Source organism: Cervus canadensis, chromosome 6 (genome assembly GCF_019320065.1).
Source record: "Cervus canadensis isolate Bull #8, Minnesota chromosome 6, ASM1932006v1, whole genome shotgun sequence".
Lineage (NCBI taxonomy): Eukaryota > Metazoa > Chordata > Mammalia > Artiodactyla > Cervidae > Cervus > Cervus canadensis.
The window spans coordinates 55,252,365-55,272,451 of record NC_057391.1 but is presented as its reverse complement, the minus strand read 5'-3'; the positions used below and the strand labels follow the sequence as shown (position 1 = coordinate 55,272,451).

General features: G+C 42.4%; 1 protein-coding gene and 1 non-coding gene across 2 annotated transcripts in view; both read right to left on the bottom strand.

Annotated features, from left to right (window-relative positions):
* Window positions 1-5,621: 5,621 nt before the first annotated feature.
* Window positions 5,622-5,728, bottom strand: LOC122444362. The gene has a single exon (XR_006270206.1). It is a non-coding gene; the product is annotated as a U6 spliceosomal RNA (small nuclear RNA).
* Window positions 5,729-11,952: 6,224 nt separating this feature from the next.
* TNFAIP8L3 (TNF alpha induced protein 8 like 3) overlaps window positions 11,953-20,087 on the bottom strand; it is a 42,131-nt gene continuing 33,996 nt past the window's right edge. Inside the window, exon 2 of the mRNA XM_043471996.1 lies at window positions 11,953-13,472. Within this exon, the coding sequence (XP_043327931.1) occupies window positions 12,910-13,472 (563 nt within the window). The 3' untranslated portion in view covers window positions 11,953-12,909. The remainder of the gene's footprint in view (window positions 13,473-20,087) is intronic.

Sequence of the window (20,087 nt, the reverse complement as noted above, 5' to 3'; positions counted from 1 at the left end):
GAATTTGGGTTAATGACTTGGGAGAGGGCAGGGATGGTTAGATGGAGAAATGACAGTGACATGGCAAGTCACTGTGTTTGAACAAGACAATCAGGTTCTGGTTCTTATACTGAACAAGGATAGAAACCGAGGAAGCACAGGGGCAGCAGAAGCAGATGCGCAGCTTTGTGAATCCTCAGGGCAGCCCATGATAGGACTTGGTACAACCTGAGAACAACATAAACTACTCTTTACCTGGGCAGGTGACAATGACCACACCCCTTTCTGTGCAGCCTTGGCTACCTCCCCCTAGTATCAGTCTCCCCTTAAACAGTCACCCAGAAATTCCCCAGAGAAAGGAGGAAGGTCAAACAAAGTGACCTACAGTGAGGGATTCTTCCAAAGCTCTAAAAGACATTACCCAAGATAGGCGTCCAGTGTTGTCATTTATGACTTGTCATAAATACCAGCACTAGCAGTATTATCTTCATATGAGGAGTTGACTTCCTAGTGCTTTAGAATTGCAGCATCATTAATATCTATGAATATGTTGTTTTGTCTGCTGTCATAATTTGTCGGCTCCAACAGAGTTCTGACCAATTTTAGAAGTATCCATGTAAGTGAATGAATATAATGATAACAAGATAATGAAAACAGAACAAAATAAGGTCAAGTATCACATTTACTCCACAAATATTATGATAGAATGAAATTGTTTAAGAGGAGGCTAAAGTAAATCGTGTGTGTGTGTGCAGAGATGGGATGGGAGGGATGATGATGTGTGTATAGCCACCAAGCTAAAAAGAGAAAGGATGCCTAAATAGGGAATCACTTCCCCTGCCCTTGTTAATGGTGTTCATCTTTAGAAATGATTTGGTGGTGACCTAACAGACTAGACTCAGCACATTTATGTACATATAATTTAAACTGGCACTTTAATAACAACAAAAAATATTACTTTATAACACTCAATGCTCTGTGACATGTCTGGAAGTGTGCCATTGAAGGAAATTAATTCTGAAATGGAGTTAGTTCCCACCTATTTTCACTAAAAGTCATTTAGATGGGAATGAATAGTTTGAGATTGACTCTGTAAGGTGTTATTTAAGGGAGCAAATAAAGAAATGGGTAAAAATTATTGCAAACTCCAGTTTTATGAAAATAAAAAAAAAATTGCCTGGGATCTGATCTATGATTCTCTCTTCTTTCTTTGAGTTTGGAATCCTGTCTTGCTCCCAATTACTTTTTCAGCTATTTGACACTCTCTGGGGAACGTTCCTGATGGCTTTGGTTCCCATGTATGCTGAAGGCAGATTTCAGGTTAGGAGGTTGAAGTCCATACCCAGGAGATCACATGCAAGAGTTCAGCTGCTCTTTGAATGTCCATATTGTATAGGTAAACTAGTGACAGAGTAGATTAAAAAATTACTGCTTAGTGGTTTGCTTGCAACTGATTTCCTCCAGACTTCCTCTCAAAGGCCCAAAGTGAACTCAATAATATTATTTCTAGGAAAGTGTGGAAGTGAAGGTGGTAAGGGTATTGATTTGAGACTAGGAGAGACACCTAGGTGTGGAAAACTGGGTTCTTCCATCTCTTGTTTTGTCGCTGAGTCGTGTCCGACCCCTGCCACCCCATGGACTATAGCCCACCAGGCTCCTCTGTCCATGGGTCCACATCTTGAGACTTCTATATATAAGGGCTTGAGATGTGACTTTAGAGAGTAGGTATCTGCCATATAATGTACTCTGGAAATAAGCAGCAACAGAGAGGGAACGAAAAAAAAAAAAGTCTAATATACCATTTAGTCTAAAAGGAAAAAAAAAAAAAACTACACCTTATAGCTCATCAATTCTTTAAATTTATTTTTATTTTTTGTAATGTGGTAGCTCCAGGACCACTTTGGATAGTGAATACCAGTGACCAACACCTTTTAAATGCCTCCTGCTTGAGAGTTTGTTTTCTCGCCTCCCAGTTTCAGTGGAAACTCCATAACCTCTGGGTCCTCTTTACAAAGCATAACTGGGGGTTTACAAAGAAAGAAGATGGAGTTAAGAACATTCCCAAGTAAACCCACCCAATGACTGCTCTGAGGGGTGGAGGTAAACACTCACCAGAAATTCAGGAAGGTTTGAAAGCTGAAGTAAAGTGCATTGAGCTTCTTATAGAACCTGGTAAAGCTCGAGGCACCATTTCTGAGATAAACATCCTTATTCACATGCCACAGACACACTGTTTCCCTCAACAGAGAGACTTGAGGCCCAGCGCTTTTTATGCTAGAGCAAAAGATTTGGGTCAGAATCAAAGTTTTAAAGACTTTTTATTGAAGAAGTTAAAAGATTCGTTGGCCAGCAGCCAAATGTGGTCTGATTTGTTTGCATTTCCTCTGGGAACTCACAGGCAAGCGAGGAATTGGCTGGCCACAACTGTGAGGGTGACCCACTCCCCTGTGGGCCTTTTCTCCCTGGGCTTTACAAGGTGGGGGAGGAGAGCCAGGGGGACCCTTTCTTTACAAAGGCCCAGTTTAGCAGCCGAGTCAAGCTGCAGTTCTCTTCAGGGTAAAGAGGCCTACAATCTCCCTTCCCTACAGCGCAGTGTTTTACTAGTCCACAAGTGAGACCAGCCTCACTCAGAGAGAGAATGGCAGCAAGGGGAGAAATGGGAGGCGAAATGTCACCACTTCTTCTCTCCACTAGTTATGGTCAGAGGACCTGCTCCACGCCCAGAGGCATCAGACATGCATGCTCAATGGGCTGGTTTTCCTTGTTTAAGATCTTGGAGATGTTGAGTTTTACAAAAAGAATTTTTAAAATAATCCTGTTGTCTGTAGTTAACTCAGAGAGCTTGGGGGAAATTTGTCAACAGAATTTAACTTTAAAAAATGAAAAAAAAAAAACAAAACCTAAAAAAACCCAACAAACTTGGTATGGTTTTGGAAGTTAGAGAAGAAGGTATGTACACATAAACACAGAGCATGAAAATCCCTCTGTTTTTCTTAGGAATTTGATCATGTTGGTAGAAAATTAGGTAAAAATGTAAAAGGATACATTATTACAAGATGGTGAGGAGGAAGAGTTGAGAGATTTAAAGAGGTGGGTCCCTGGTTCTCTGGGACTGATGAATCCTGAAATGTGGCTGATGCCCCTTTTTGAGCAGAATTCATGACCTCTTTAATGGTCTGAACACCCAAGTTGGGGATGGAACCAGAAAACAGGAGGTCATACAGATATAGACGTGTTAGGGCATGGGGTGAGTAGGCAGGAAACCCAAGGGTGAATGTGCCAAGGAAGATTCTGGGAAGATGGAATAAGAAGCAACCAGAAATCTCCCCACCTAGGACAATAATTGCACTGGCAGAATTTGTCTTGAGTAACTATTTTGAAACTCTGGAATTTATTGAATAAGGCTTGTAACTTCCAGGGGAAGACTTTAGGAGACTAGTATTGCTTGTAAGGTCTGAGGTGGAGTTGGGAGATGTTAACTAAAGGGTGCCAGGTTTCTTTTTGAAGTGATGAAAATACTGTAAAATTGACTGTGTTTATGGTTGCACGTACCTGTGAGTATATCCAAAGCCACTGAATTGTATGTTATGTGAATTATATCTCAATAAAGCTGTTTTTAAAAAGGTGAGTTCACGACATGGGGATGCATGGAATACATTGTGTAAAGATATGTATTAAAGGTGATTCAAACAGGGACATGAGGGGAGGTTTTGCGAGTTCTGTATAATGTCCCACTTGTTGGGGAAATGGCTTCATTAATATATTTAAAAATAATTCTGGTAGTTTCCTGTATTTGGCTCAAATCAGTAATGACTTACTCATGAATTTCCTTACTACCCTGTTATCTCTACAGAGATATCGATACATTACTGGAGTTGAACACGTGACCTTGAAATGTGTGTCTCAGTAGAGAATCAGTCCTAACATTGAATCCCAGTGGGCCCCTGGTGACTGGCTGACTACCTGGTCCCACATTGTGCAGTTCACTGGTCTTCGTAGTTTTTACTTTGCATTTTCTGACTTACAGCCTTTCCCTTCTGTAATCATGAACTTAGATCTACACTCAAAAATCTTTTTTTAAAAACACTTAAGTATAGTTGATTTATAGTATTTTGTTAGTTTCAGATGTACAGCATAGTGATTCAGGTTTTGTTTTTTGTTTTGCAAATTATATATATATTCCATTATAGGTTATTACAAGATATTGAATATAATTACCTGTGCTATACGGTATGCCCTTGTTGCTTATCTATTTTATGTATAGCAGTTTTTACCTCTTAAATCCATACCCCTAATTAGTCCCTCTCACCCTCTCTCTCCCCTTTGGTAACCATAAATTTATTTTCTTTGTCTGTGAGTCTGTTTCTGTTTTGTTTATACATTCATTTGTATTATACTTTAGATTCCATATATGAGTGATATAATATAGTATTTGTCTTTCTCTGTCTGACTTATTTCACTAAGCATAATATTCTCTAGGTCCATTCACATTGAAATGGCAATATTTCATTCCCTTTTAATGACTGAGTATTATTCTATTGCATGTTACACACACACACATATTATATCTGCTTAATCCAGTCATCTTGGGTTGCTTTTGTGATGGGCACTTGGGTTGATGGGCACTTGAGTTGCTTTCATGTTTTGGCCATTGTAGATAATGCTTCTATAAACTTTGGGGTACCTGTATATTTTCAAATTAGAGTTTTTATTTTTTTCTGTATATAATACAGGAATAGGGTTCCTGGATCATATAGTAGCTCTATTTTTTTTTTTTTTTTTTTGAGGAATCTCTGTACTGTTTCTGGGAGCTCAGATGGTAAAATGTAGGAGACCCAGGTTTGATCCCTGGGTCAGGAAACCCCCCTGGAGAAGGGAATAGCAACTACTCCAGTATTCTTGTTTGGAGATCCCATGGACAGAGGAGTCTGGTGGGCTATAGTCCATGCGGTCACAAAGAATCGGACGTGACTGAGCGACTAACACACACACACGCACGTGCTGTTTTCCATAGTAACTGCACCAGTTTACATTCCCACCAACAGTGTCAGAGGGTTCCCTTTTTACCACACCCTCTCCAGCATTTATTATTTGTAGGCTTTTTGATGATGGCCATTCTGACTTGTGTGAGGTGATACCTTGTTGTGGTTTTGATTTGCATTTCTCTTACAATTAGCAACACTGGACATCTTTTCATTCACTGTTGGCCCTCTATATGTCTTCTTTGGAGAAATGTCTATTTAAGTCTTCTGTATTTTTTGATCAGATTATTTGTTTTTTCACTATTTTTTTTATTTTTTATTTTTTTATTTTTTTTTGGTCATTTGACAAGCAACTTTATTTTATTTTATTTTTTTATTAGTTGGAGGCTAATTACTTCACAACATTTCAGTGGGTTATGTCATACATTGACATGAATCAGCCATGGAGTTACATGTATTCCCCATCCCGATCCCCCCTCCCACCTCCCTCTCCACCCGATTCCTCTGGGTCTTCCCAGTGCACCAGGCTCGAGCACTTGTCTCATGCATCCCACCTGGGCTGGTGATCTGTTTCACTATAGATAATATACATGCTGTTCTTTTGAAACATCCCACCCTCACCTTCTCCCACAGAGTTCAAAAGTCTGTCCTCTACTTCTGAAAAATATGGAACGCTTCACGAATTTGCGTGTCATCCTCGCGCAGGGGCCATGCTAATCTTCTCTGTATTGTTCCAATTTTAGTATATGTGCTGCCGAAGCGAGCACTGTTTTTTCACTGTTGAGTTGTATGAGCTGTTTGTAGGTTTTGAATATTAACCCCTAGTTGGTCTCATCATTTGCAAATATTTTCTCTTATTCCACAGATTGTCTTTTCATTTTGTTGATGGTTTCCTTTGCTGTGCAAAAGCTTGTAAGTTTGATTATGTCCCATTTGTTTGTTTTTGCTTTTATTTCTTTTGCCTTGGGAGACTGATCTAAGAAAATGTTGCTGTAATTTATGTCAGATAATGTTTTGCCTATGTTCTCTTCTAGCAGTTTTATGGTGTCATGTCTTATATTTAGGTCTTTAAACCATTTTGAGTTTATTTTTGTATATAGTGTGAGGGAGTATTCCAATTTCATTGATTTACACATAGCTGTCTAGTTTTCCCAACCCCACTTGTTGAAGAGATTGTCTTTTCTCCATTGTATATTCTTCTCCCCTTTGCTGTAGATTAACTGACTATGGGCACCTGGGTTTATTTCTGGGTTCTTTGTTTTATTCCGTTGAACTATATGTCTGTTTATTGTGCCAATACCACACTATTTTGGTTACTGTAGCTTTGTAGCATAGTCTGAAATCTGGAATTCCTCAGGATTTCTTTGGCAATTCTGGGCCTTTTATGGTCCTATATATATAAAATTTCAGGATTATTTATTCTAGTGCTGTGAAAAATGTTATGGGTATATTAACAGGGATTGCATTAAATCTGTAGATTGCTTTTGGTAATATGGCCATTTCAACAATATTAATTCTTCCATGGATGGGATGGAATATCTTCCCATTTCTTTGAATCATCTTCAGTTTTTTTATAAGTAGTTTATCGGTTTTAGTCTATAGATCTTTTACCTTCTTGGTTAGGTTTATTCCTAGTGTTTTGGTTTTATTTTTAAGCTATTTGAAATGAGATTTCTCTTTTTTAAAAAGCTTTCTAACACAAAGGAGGTCTTGAAGGGGTTCATTGATATGTCATCTCTCAGTCCGTTTGGAAGTATTATTTCATTTAAATAATGAATAACTTCTCTTTTAAGAAACCTTACAGTACAGAAATGTCCAGAGCGTCTTCCCTTCTGTGGTGCTCAGAATGTGAAATTTTGGAACTAGAAGGATTCTTGGAGATTTTGTGCAACTGTCTGCTTTTACAGTTGAGGAAACTGAGGCCCAGAGAGGTGAAGTATAAGGAAATCACCAGGTATTGGGCAAGCTGAGACTAAACCTCCTGACTCATGGCTGATTTCATGTTCTATACTTTCTGCTGCCTATGAAAGCTGAAAAGAAAACCCAAAATATTCATCTCCCCAGCCTTCCCAATCCCAGACTCAACAATCTGTTTCTAAAGTCAAGTTGTAACTGTTTCTGAATCACAGAGCAGGGGCAGCCCCATCCCATCACTGAGGGGTATGATCCTCTTGGCAGGAATGTTGCTGCTGTGAGGGGTGGGCGGAGCCCAATTAATCCCCGGGGAACAGCCTTCAAGCTCTTCCTTCGCAAGTGAAGAGGCTGGAAGAGTGCTCTCTCCCTCCATAACGTAGTTTAATTGCAGCTTCCCTGCTAGCCTCTTGCTTTGTGCCAAGCTCTGGCTCCCACCCAGCTCCTCTTAAGGCAGAGCCAAACCCCAGACTCCCTTGTCCCAGGAACTGGTCCAGAAAGGTCTTAGAGTCGGCAAGAAGGAGCTCTATACCACAGCCTGGGGGGTCTGGCCGCCCAAGCTCCAGCTTCCTGGATAAGTGTTCAGGATTCCTCCTCTGTAGAGACCTGCCCCAGCTCAGCAAACAAAGGACAAGGTAGAGGAAGGACAGGTTAGTCATGGCACTGAGGAATATAGGAATATTGACTGTACCACTATACCAGTATACTGAGAATGTACCCCTGCTGGAGAGAGGTGTGAGAGTGCTTGCTCTGGCTTACTGCTCTTTCTTCTGAGACTGGGAGGAATTCTGAGTGTCACATGCCTTAAGTTCAGACAAGGAATAAGTCCCTGGGATCCTGGAACCACATGTCTGACAGCTAGGCCTCTGCATGCTGCAGGTGTTGCTGGAACTGGGAGGATGTGAACAGGTGCAGGTGACTTCTCTTCTTCCCAAAGAGGCTTTGCAAGTTTTCTCCACTCTACCCTTCCTTGGGAAGAGCAGTACCTGGTGTGTCCAGTAATGGCCTCTCTTGTGTCTTTGAGATTTATTATCAGAGTTGCCAGGAAGGGTTGGTTAATTCTTTGATTATTTATGGTAGCTTTTTCTGGCCAGTTTTCAAAGGGCAGGCAGGACATGTGGGATCCCGCCTTTTCCTGCAGAAGGCCTATGTATCCTCCAGATACAGGTTCACCTCTCAGCCCTTGAGTCCCCACAAATGAGTCTCCATCAAGGGTAGGGTAACAGTCATTCATTCTCTGCAAGCCTATATTTTCATAGGCTTTAGCAACATTTCTCAAAATGGAGAACTCATGGATGCCTAAGCTATGCCTCCCTTGGGGATGCTCAGGCCTGGTTAGAGAAACACATTAAGTTAAATTGTTTTCTTTCACTTGGGTTGATCAATCAGCATGAACAACATTGTAAACACAAAGAGAAACTCATACCCTGTAGGGAGATGATACTACCTGACTGTAAGGTAGCTTCCCATGACTCAGAAAGTACTGAGGCTGATTGTGATTTTTTTTTTAAGTTGTCAGAATGAGACAAAAATTTAAAAATGCCTTTTTAGAACTCATAGAATTTTACCCCCTCCAGACCACTCCTGCTTCCCAGGATGTTCATGGATTTCCAGATGCTCTTTTGAGGAAAAGGATTGTAGAAGAGTCTTTCACCTATCCAGCAAGACCTCCCTCTGCAGCAAGAGCAAGAGATGGCCTGGTTGGGGCTTTGATCCCAGAGCAGGGTCAGACTAAACAAAGGTCACCCACTGACCACACAGTTCCAAGTTGAGAGGATCTTGGAAACCCTTTCTCCCAAGGCCATCTGATTCATGACTGTATTGTCAACATCCCATTCCATTACTAGACACAGTTCACAGCTCAGTTGCTCAGTCATGTCTGACTCTTTGCGACCCATGGACTACAGCATGCCAGGCTTCTCTGTCCATCACCAACTCCAGGAGCTTGCCCAAATTCATGTCTGTTGAGTCAGTGATGCTATCAAACCATCTCATCCTCTGCATCCCCTTCTCCTGCCTTCAATCTTTCCCAGCATCAGAGCCTTTTCCAATGAGTCAGTTCTTTGCATCAGGTGGCCAAAGTATTGGAGTTTCAACTTCAGCATCAGTCCTTCCAATGAATATTCAGTACTAATTTCCTTTAGGATGGACTGGTTGGATCTCCTTGCAGTCCAAGCTAGACATTTCCTATTAATGCACGGTCTTTGCATCCCAGAGTTGGTCTAGAATTTTTACTAACTGGTTTTGCTCTTGACATCTGGGACCACGTTGATTTTTAAAAGCCCCCAGAATATTGGGGACCAGGGTATATAGGCCTTATTTGAGCTCCTTTTTTAAAGAAGTGGATGTAAGACGTTCATTGGAGCAGACAGGGAATATACTGATTTGCCCCTGAAAATGCACAGATGGGTGAAATGGGGATTTGGAGAAGAAGCACAGATGAGAAGTCTTTTCATTTTGCTTTGTCACTGAGCAGAGACCTGGAGTTGCTGAGGGTGTCAAGACTCACAGATGCAAACACAGGGAGGAAGAGTGATACAGACACACGGCAGGCACAGCTGGTAGGGAATGTGTTTCTGTAGGGTTCAGACACACAAAGAAGGATCCAAGCCAGGGTGGGATGGACACTTCAGCACAAGTTCCTGGTGTGCTCCCGTGGGGAAACAGCTGAGTGCTGTGGGATGGATGAAGACTCAGTGATGTCTCCAGATGAAAAACTGCTGTTTCCTGTCTCTGCCCTTGATGTGCTGAGTTAGACATTTCTCTCTGAATTTTGCATGGGACTGATCAAGTGAGTGTTTTAGTACTGTTGCTTCTCTTGAAATCAGTTTTCTTGAGGGTACCACCTAAATGTAGATATCATAACTTTGCTTTTGTGGGTTCTCGCTATTGAAAGTTTAGTACAAAGTTCTGAGCACAAGGGCTTCCCTGATAGCTCAGTTGGTAAAGATCCGTCTGCAATGCAGGAGACCCCGGTTTAATTCATGGGTTGGGAAGATCCGCTGAAGAAGGGATAGATTACCCGCTCAAGTATTCTTGGACTTCGGTTGTGGCTCAGCTGGTAAAGAATCCGCCTGCAATGTGGGAGACCTGTGTTTGATCCCTGGGTTGGGAAGATCCCCTGGAGGAGGGAAAGGCTATCCACTCTAGTATTCTGGCTTAGAGAATTCCATGGACTATACAGTCCATGCAAAAAGTTGGACACGACTGAGTGACTTTCACTTTCTGAGCACAAACGTTACATCTGAAGAGTTTTGTTTTTAAAAGCATCTACTGGTCTCTGTCACATTGTTTTCAACCAAAACAGCTTTCTAGGGGCACTAAGTGACATGGTTAGAGTCGTCAGATAAACCAGTAATGAGATTCCTTGGCCACTAGATTGTTATGTAAAATATTGGAAATGTGTAGCTTTTTAGTTGGCTGATGAAATTCACTCATCACTTGAATTTACATGCCAGTGATGTGTTTGAAAGGTATACTGGGGACGGAGGGTAGACATTGACTATTTTTAGAGGTGTGGTGGGTTCCTTATGCCTGGGTAGCTCAGCTCCCTGTGGCTATTGTTGATAAGATGGAGACACACACCACTGGCCTTGAGGTAGAGTGCCCCTTGCTTGGCTGCCTCAGTGGGGAAGCCGGAGGTGGTAGAATGTTTTGGTCCACACTGCCTTGTGCTTGCGGAGATCTGCTCGTGGAAGTGCTGATCCTTTTCTGACCAGCACAAGGAGGACCCCTCCTTCTGAGGCTGGTGGCTCAGAACCTGCTCAGCTCCGCTGTGCCCGCACCATGCTGTGATGCCTGGAGAGGGGAGAACCTGCAGTCATCTGTGACTGGGGATCCCGCCTTCTTTCCCTGCTGTCTCAGATGGAGAAGAGACAGTTCTACCCATTCCTTTGGCAGGTTGAGCTCTCTGGGTAGGTCTACCTACTTAGTGAAAAAGAACCTGCTTCTAGAACCACCCCGTCATATTAGAATGTGGTGCTTAACCAGACGAGTACAGCAAGGCAGTCATGGAGAGCAATATGTGAAAATTTGGCTAGTGCTGGGCTGCTTGCTGCCTAGTTGGCAGGTGGGCAGGAAGGAGCCTGTCACCTGCAGCTTCCATTGTGCTGTGCTTCGTCGCTCAGTCGTGTCCGACTCTTTGCGACCCCATGGACTGTAGCCCGCCAAGCTCCTCTGTCCATGGGATTCTCCAGGCAAGAATACTGGAGTGGGTTGCTATGCCCTCCTCCAGGGGATCTTCCTGACCCAGGGATTGAACCCAGGTCTCCTGGATTGCAGGTGGATTCTTTACCGACTGAGTCACCAGGGAAGCCCTTCCACTGGCACTGCCTAAATGACCAATGGCCTCCCCAGCCCAAATGTGCACAGGCCATCACTGTTAAGTCCTTGGGACTATGAAGAGGGGCTGAGCCACGCTTGTCAAACAGGAAGACAGGGGCTGACTACCTATTCCCTATTACCCACTAGACATCTTTCCTGTGAACTAATTTTGAGTGCTGGTGGCTGAAGAGCTTAACCGGATGCTTTGTTGTTGATGCAACATGCTGATGTTGACATGGGAGACGGTTGGGGTTGAATGGCCACAGTAGGTTCAGCTGCCATCTTTTCACACTCGCCCACAAACCATCTCTTGATGCTCCTGCCAGAGAGAGGCCATGGGGCAGGGGCATGAATCATGGGGCTTGAGCTAATGTAGTATTTTTGCATTATCATCAGATACCAGAGAAGCATAACAGGACAGAGGTGATGCTGGATGGGCAAGTCTTTTAAGGTGATATCCTCCAGACAACATTATAAGGCAGTAAATACTTTGTGTGAAAGTGAGGCTTTAAGACACACGGGGAAGGAGGTCACAATGTCCATATCTAGCTCCCCACTGAGCAGAGGCACAGGTCTCAGCCTGTACCTGCTCCCCAGGGGTACTTTGCCTTAGGGTCTGAGTGCAAAGCTCTTACTCTTTATTTTCTCCCTCCTTTCAATCCCATCATTCTTAATACCATATCTAACTCCAAGGAATTTGATTTTTTTTTTTTTTTTTTTTAGGAATTTGATTTTTGAATCACAACTCGAAAACCTCTTGTTTGAAGGATAATTCCAATTTATTAACAAACCAGAATAAACAGCACAAAATGACTGTGAAAGACCAAGAAAGACAGACAGGGGTTCATTCAGCCCAACTCTCCTGTGCATGCTGGGACAAACCCTCCCTGTGCCTCCTGGATGGTGCCCCTTGGATGGGGAAGGCCCATCCCACAGGCGCAGGGTGAGCACAGTTCTCCTCTGCTTCTGCCTTGTGTGTGGGAAACTCTCTCTCTACTCCCCCACCCCCCAGAAAGTTCCCCTCTGCAGAACCATAAACCTGCACATCTAAGACTTGAAAAACATTTTTCCACTTTGCTGCTATAGTTTTTCACACCTTTGGATTAATTTTTATGAATGAAATTGTGTGTTTGAAACAGCACATCTCGACACAGATTGCAAACCCAGCCTGTTAGAAACTATTGTTCTTTTCTCCACTGTCTGATAGTCTAGATCCAGGTTGATTCCCACAACATGCCAAAGAGAAACTAGTAAGACCTCATATTAGAGTTATTAAAAGCATGAACATAGTCTCATTTGATCCTCACAGCAACCCGGGAGGTAGGCAGGTGGGCACAATGGTTCCAGGATCCAGAGAACAAAGTCATAACTGATGGAGTTGGGAACCAAATCTATGTACTCTGACCCCTGGTCCAGGGCTCCTTCCACTCCACAAGGTGAACTGGGCTCACCCTGGTGAGCAGGGTGGTTTTTCTGCTCAGGAGAGGTGAGATGTCCTTTGGGCTTGCAAACAGAGGAGATTTTAAGTACATACCTCAGCAGATAGCTCAGAGGATAAACACACCTGAGCTCAATCTAGCATCAACATCAGAGGGATGAACAAGACAGACACAGGCATCTTTGACAAGGGTTTCTTCTTCTTTCCTGATTCTCATGTGGAACACACTGGGTGCTGTAACATGAATGCAGCGAAGTCCAGGAGGAGGGAAGGCATTCAGAGGACTTTTTCATCTATCAGTTTATTGATTCCCTCACAGATCTTCTTGAGGTTGGGCCTACAGTCTCCATCAAGGCTATAAAGGGTGGAAAGGAACTCCACATCGGCAAAGTGGTTGAAGACATGATTGATGCGTCCGTGGGTCCTGGGTGTCAGGTGTCGCTGCACCAGTTCATGCACCAGGTCCTTGCACTCGTGTAGGAGCTTGGAGAGCACGTTTCGATCGAAGGTGTATTCCACCTCATAGAAGCTGACGATGGTCATGGCGGTCTGGTTCAGCTTCTTCCTAAACTTCTCCACTATAACAACTTCCTCTGGACTGAACTGGTTGTTCCGGTAGAGGATCCCGATTTTGATTGCCACCTTGATTAAGTCTTTCATGATCTTGTGGGCTTCCTTCTTGTTATGTATGTGCTCTTTGGTGACTTTGTAGAGCTCATCAAAGATCTCGCTGCTGGTATCATCAATCAGCATGTTGGCCACAGTTTTGCTGGCTATTTTGCTCAGAATTTTCTTCTGGGCTTGAAGGGCAAGGTTCTTTGAACTAAAAACATCAGGACCTATGGTAAGAAAAAAAAATAAAAGTTATATAAATAGGAGAACCTTTGATTAAGTTTCTAGAAGTGAAATATGCTAACTTGAACTTAGGGCAAAAATTCATGCCTTCATAACCCATGACTCTTTTATGAAACCCCACCCTAGCCTGGTTACTCCACTATCCTTGCCACATGATATGCCTGTTTACCTTCTTGAACCTTTTAAATCATGCCTTTTCCTTTCTGGACATGGTCTTCTCGTGTCCAGGCCAGATCTCATCCTTTTGACCTACTTTATGCAGAAAGACTCCTTGAATCTATTTGCTCATGGAGAATTCCCTACAATAATTATTGTACTGGAAACCATTCAGTTTTGCAAATTTACAGGAGGAAATTATTGCTTAGTGATAAGAATGTAGCACCAGTGCCAACCCCATTCCTAGGACAGACCTGGGTGGTTAATCATGGGAGTGTTTTTCGACTGAGTCTTAGAATCCGTATTCATTGAGTCTTAAGATGTATTTTTTTCACATTTGATATCTTGGAAGTAGTGATCTGTCTTATAGTCAATGTTGCCAGGTGGTAGTTGTGCTGTGGTTGCATTACCTGTGTGTGCATCAATTTACACAATAGGAGACAGATTTGAAATAAAAGTCATGAGTACTCTTGAAAGAAATATTGCCTCACCAATGCTCTTGATGACAGAGAACTACACTGTGTGGGAAACACAGACATCAATGCTCCGAGCAAAGATGCTTCAGCCCAATAGTACCCTGAATATGAGGAAACTTAGAAAAACCAAACCCAGTTTATTTCCCATACTTTCCACTTTATAAATGAAAGAACAATATATGTTAAAGGAAATAACACGATGTATGTGTGAAGTCTCTCAGTCATGTCTGACTCTTTGTGACCCCATGGACTGTAGCCCATCAGGTTCCTCTGTCCATGGGATTCTCCAGGCAAGAATACTGGAGTGGGATGCCATTTCCTTCTCCAGGGGATCTTCCCGACCCAGGGATCAAACCCAGGTCTCCCGCATTGCAGGCAGAAGCTTTAACCTCTGAGCCACCAGGGAAGCTTAACACTATGTATAAGTAAGTCTAAAAAGAATCTTCTAATAAGAAATTGGACACAAAACTCTAAGCTGTAAGAAAGCAATCATTTGTAATTTAATTGTAAATATTTTCTTCTTTCTTAAAAGCATATAAAATGGCCTCTTATAATTGATGGGGTCTTAGACTGGATGGAATACTCCATGAAGTTACCAGTTAGCTGACACTGGTATATGAAATGAAACCCATTGGCCATCTTCATTCAACAGTACGTATGTGTATCATTCTTATCTTCCCAAGGAGAGTCAAGTTGCCTAAGGACAGAGACAGCATCTCCCACAGCACCTAGCTCAGTTCTGGGCACAGGGATGGAATGGCATTTGTTAAGTTAAATGCTAGAGAAATTCTGCAGAATAAATTTCCCTTTGAGAACTGAGGGCCCTCTAGGATCCCAAGAGTTCTCTTCCAGCACTCTGTGGCTACATGGAAGTGACAGGCAGCATGGACAGACAGATGGCCACACACGCCAGCTTTTGCAATCCTCTCTGGCCCCTCCCCATCTCAATCCCACCCCCTCTGCTCACCCTGACTCATCCCCTCAATGGAATGTCATTAATCCCTGGGTGCGTAAGTCTCACAAACATGGACTCAGTAAATAGTCAAACACAATTCAGACACAGGCCCCAGCTCTTCCTCCACCCATATGCCCCCTCATGGACTGGCTCCTTCCCTCCCAGCTCAGCCCTGGGTCTTCCCAGGACAGCTACTCCTGCTCACGGACCTCTTCCAGCCGTCAGCCCCAGGGGCATGGCCTAGAGTGGGGTCACTAAAGTGGGATCAGTAGGACTAAAGAAGCAGGGACCATGGGTCTCCCACGGCCCCAGGAGGCTCTCCTGAATGTCTGAGAACATAGATTCTTCAAGTAACTTCAGAGCAAGTGACCCTGACACAGCCAGGATTTTCCCTTCAGCCTCAGTGTGAAGGGAAGAAACATCAATTTTTGACTTTTCCTTACTCTGAGATTAATGCTCTTCCAGAGCTGGAGACAAAGAATATTCCTGCCCAGTCTGATCATCTACCATGGTCATCAGATCTTTGTGTAGATAACCTTTGTCCCCAAAACATCACATTCCTCCTCCCCATACAAATATTTACCAGCATTAAGGATGTTTAAAAGATTGTGCTTCATGCTTTGAAGTCAATTCCACAGGAGAAACTTAAAGACTTTTAAGCTTTGGCTCTGTCACCAAAATAAGTGTATGCCTCTTTAGGTGGATATTCTGTTGGGAAACAATGGAATCCAGATGGATCTGTTCTGGAATATCAAAAAACGAGTCATTTCTTTGTAGACACAGTTCCCCAAAATTGAGAAGATATTTGAAGAAGCACTCTAGAAATACAGCACAGAAGCAACTGACCAACTAACTATGTGTCTGATGGAATATAAGCTCTATGGGAGCAGGGGTTTGTGTCCAAGCCCCACTGGACTCAGTGGGCCCCCTGGACCCAGGTGGCCCTTGGCAGCTATTGTTGAATGAGGGAACACTGGCTTGAGCCAGGCACTTCATGGTTTTATCGCTGAGAGCTGCGGGAAGCTGATGTTTGTACCGAGGCTTTCTTGCTAGCCAGATTCCAAACCCTGTTCTTTTTACCACTAGCATTCTTAATAGTTTTTCCCAGAGCAGGGGTCATCACACCTTTTGTTCTTATATCCCCATAAGAATTTTGAAAAACGAGTACTTCCTTGCATATTTTTTAACTTGACAGTGAGTTATTTTTCACCTTATGGTTAAACAGTTATAATTTCAAAATATATTACATGTCTAGATATTTTAAATATTGATACTTTAAAATCAATGTGTTAAATTATTCTTTTAAAAGTGTCCAGTGTAAACAGGACACACCACAGTGATATAACATCCATTATTGTCCATTTGAAAATGACAGGAGCAAGCTCTCCTTTAAAAATGAGAGCTGCAACATTGTTCTTTTTTCTACTTAAAATTGTATATCTATGACATCTAAAGAACTTTAACTTAGTATCTGTTTTTATGCTTGAAAATGTTTTATTTAATCAAGACATCATAATTCTCTATAACCAAAGGATACATAAAAATTGAAATTTAAACTAAAAGATAATTCTAGTGATCAAAATCTCCAATCCTTAAAAAAATTCCTTAAAAAGTTATCATTCTAATTATTTTGGGTAGAAGTATTAAGCTGTTATAAATACTAAACATAGAAAATAGTTTTATTGGACATGTACCTCCAAGTGAGATCAGTAGGGGCACATCATCACTTTGTTTGACCAGGTTTTGCACCCCAGTGAAATGTATTGATATTTGTTCCAATAAGATTCTTTATGGGTGGGAACTCCATGATGGAACCAGTGGAAAGAAGGAAGGATCACTGCGCTTTGACCTCAGATTGTTGTTCTGACAGTTGAATTTAGAAGAGTATTGAAGTGAGAAAGAGGAGTTGGACTTAGATATCGATTCCCTCAAAACTCTCCTCATCTGCTCATCGCATGGCAAGTTTCTGGACTCACCATGGTGCACACACCAATTTGAATCCTGCTCTTTTGTAAGAGCAGTGTTGTTCCATGAGATGTTAAGTGCTGTTCTTTTTGGAGGAATAATGAGTTTCTTTTTTTTTTTTTAAAAGTTTTACTCCATAATTATAAAATATTGGTTAAATTTCCTGTGTTGTGCAATATATCCTTGTAGCTTATTTTATACATAATAGTCTATACCGGGTAATCCCCCACCCCTGTTTTGTCCCTCCTCTCTCCCTCTCCAGAAGAAGGTTGCTATGGTAACCGATTGTTTATTCTCTATATCTGTGAGTCTGCTTCTTTTTTGTTATATTCACTAATTTGTTGTATTTTTTAGATTCCATGTATAATGGGTATCATACAGTATTTGTCTTTCTCTGACTTATTTTACTTAGCATAATACTCCCTGAATAAAGAATTTCTTGATCAAAAAGGTTTGGAAAACATTAGGTTAAGCAATATTAAACAGATTTCTTTCCTATGAGACTTTAAAAATATTTCTTTAATATATTAAGGTGTTTTATCAGCTGTCAGAGATGGGTGGGTATAATTGGTAGAATAATGATCCCCAAAATGTCCACATCTTAGTCTTGGAATCTGTGCATGTACTACCTTACCTGGTAAAATAGACTTCTTAGATATGACTAAGTTAAGAATTTGGAGATGGAGAAATTACCCTGGATTAGCCAGTAAGCCTGATGCAATTACAAGACTCTTTATAAGTGAAAGAGGGAGAGAGAGTCAGAAAAAAGACTTGATGATGGGGGCAGAGGATCAAAGGGATGTAATGTCTGGCTTCAAAGATGGGAGAGAGAACTGCATCAGTCAAGGAACACAGCCGGCCTCTAGAAGTTCAAACGGGCAAGGGAACAGATTACCCCCTAGAGCCTTCAGAAAAAATGCAGCCCTGCTGACACATTGGTTTTCAGACCTATAAAACTCATTCAGGATGTCTGATCTCTAAAGCTGTGTGGCGATAAATTTATATAGTCTTAAATCCTAAAGGAGATCAGTCCTGGGTGTTCATTGGAAGGACTGATGCTGAAGCTGAAACTCCAATACTTTGGCCACCTCATGCAAAGAGTTGACTCATTGGAAAAGACCCTGATGCTGGGAGGGATTGGGGACAGGAGGAGAAGGGGATGACAGAGGTTGAGATGGCTGGATGGCATCACCGACTCGATGGACATGAGTTTGAGTAAATTCTGGGAGTTGGTGATGGACAGGGAGGCCTGGCGTGCTGCGATTCATGGGGTCGTAAGGAGTCGGACAGGACTGAGGGACTGAACTGAACTGAAATCATTAAGTTTGTGGTAATTTGTTATAACAGCTGTAGGAAACTAATTCAGGTGAGTAGAGTGTGGAAATGTTCTTGTTGTTTAGTCACTAAGTTCTATCACTCTTTTGACCCCATGGACTCATTAGGCTCCTCTGAGCATGGGACTTTCCAGGCAAGAATACTGGAGTGGGTTGCCATTTTCTTCTCTAGGGCATCTTCCCAACCCAGTGACTGAACCCATGTCTTCTGCTTGGCAGGTGGATTCTTTATCACTTTAGCCACTAAGGAAGCCCAGAGTGTGGTGAAGCATTTCCCAGTTTTATCTAGTTACCAAACTGTGTTTTTTGAGTAGAGTGACCAACCGCCCTGAGTTGCCAGGACTGAGGGGTTTCCTGTATGGTGGACTTCTGGTGCTAAAATTTGAAAAGCTCAGGCAAAATGGGACAATTTGGCCTCTTCCTGAGCCACTAATGATACATAGATCATTGACCTAAAAAATGAACAATGTTGAAGTTGCTATCATCTCAGCAGGGTAAGATGCTTACTCTTGTTGCCACACATACCACACTTCTCTGCTTGCTTTTTAATTCTAGAGTCAATCTTAACTGTTTTTGGTCTCTTTTGGGCCAAGGTTTCTTTTGTTCCTTGGTTTCTCTGCAATTACTGAGCATTTACTCTTTGTTCAACTCTGTAGAAGTGCTGTGGGGGACGCCCTCCCCTCTTTCTCCAATATTAATTGAGTCCTACTCTGAATATGGTCCTGCAGGGAGGCAGGGTAGAGACAAATGAAGCAAAATACTTTAACATGTGAAACAGCCCAAATTGGCATGAGTGAGAACAGCTGGTGGAAATTCTGGGCTCTGAAGGTGGACTTGAATGTGGATAGGTGGGGATGGCTACAGTATCAGGAGGTGGTTTCTAAAGTCATTGAAATAGGCCAGCAATTTCCCCCAAATCACAAAGGCCTTGGGTGGTTTCCCACATATGTTCTCAGCCATTTCTCTTGTAAAAGAACGTGTCATTTACCTACAAAGGGACTTGTGGTACAAGCTTCTATGCTGAGCCCTCAGGAGGGTCACAGGTATTGAATCTCTGAAGCCTAACAATCAAGAGGCTAGAGCAGAGGGATTACGGATCATCGAATTAGAAGAGAAGCTTTAAGAAAAAACAGCAACCAGGCAGATTCCCACACTCTACTCCTAACTGTCAGTATTAAAATCTTTAGAAGGAGGGCCAGCACTCACAAGCTCCCTAACATTTAGCATGATTCCGACCTACTGAAGGTAGGACCCACCAATCACGGCATGCCCCAACATGTATCTTACAGAACACTGGTCCTGTCAGATGTTGCAGGGGAGAAGGTTTTGTGGTCAGCTAAATGAGTTTGTAGATGACTATATATTGTGGCTGGCTTTTGATGTTGTGCCACACCAGACAGCTTATTAAAGGCTCTGAAAAGCCCTGTAGTAAAGATACCTGTGTAGTTTTATTATTTATTTGATGAAATAGCATCAAGACATCAATCTGGTCAACTCTGACAACTCCCGGGGGAGGGCTGGAGAGCCAATACTCTTTCCAACAGGCACACGATTCAAGGGAGAGTGTGTGCACCAAGGGAGGGCTCGGGGGTAGGGGGGGGGGCAGACTTTTTTTTTCAATTTATTTTTAATTGGAGGATAATTGCTTTGGGACAGACTTTTGCATGTGGCTATCTTGGACTTGTTTCCTTCTGCCCATCCTTCTGTCTCCAT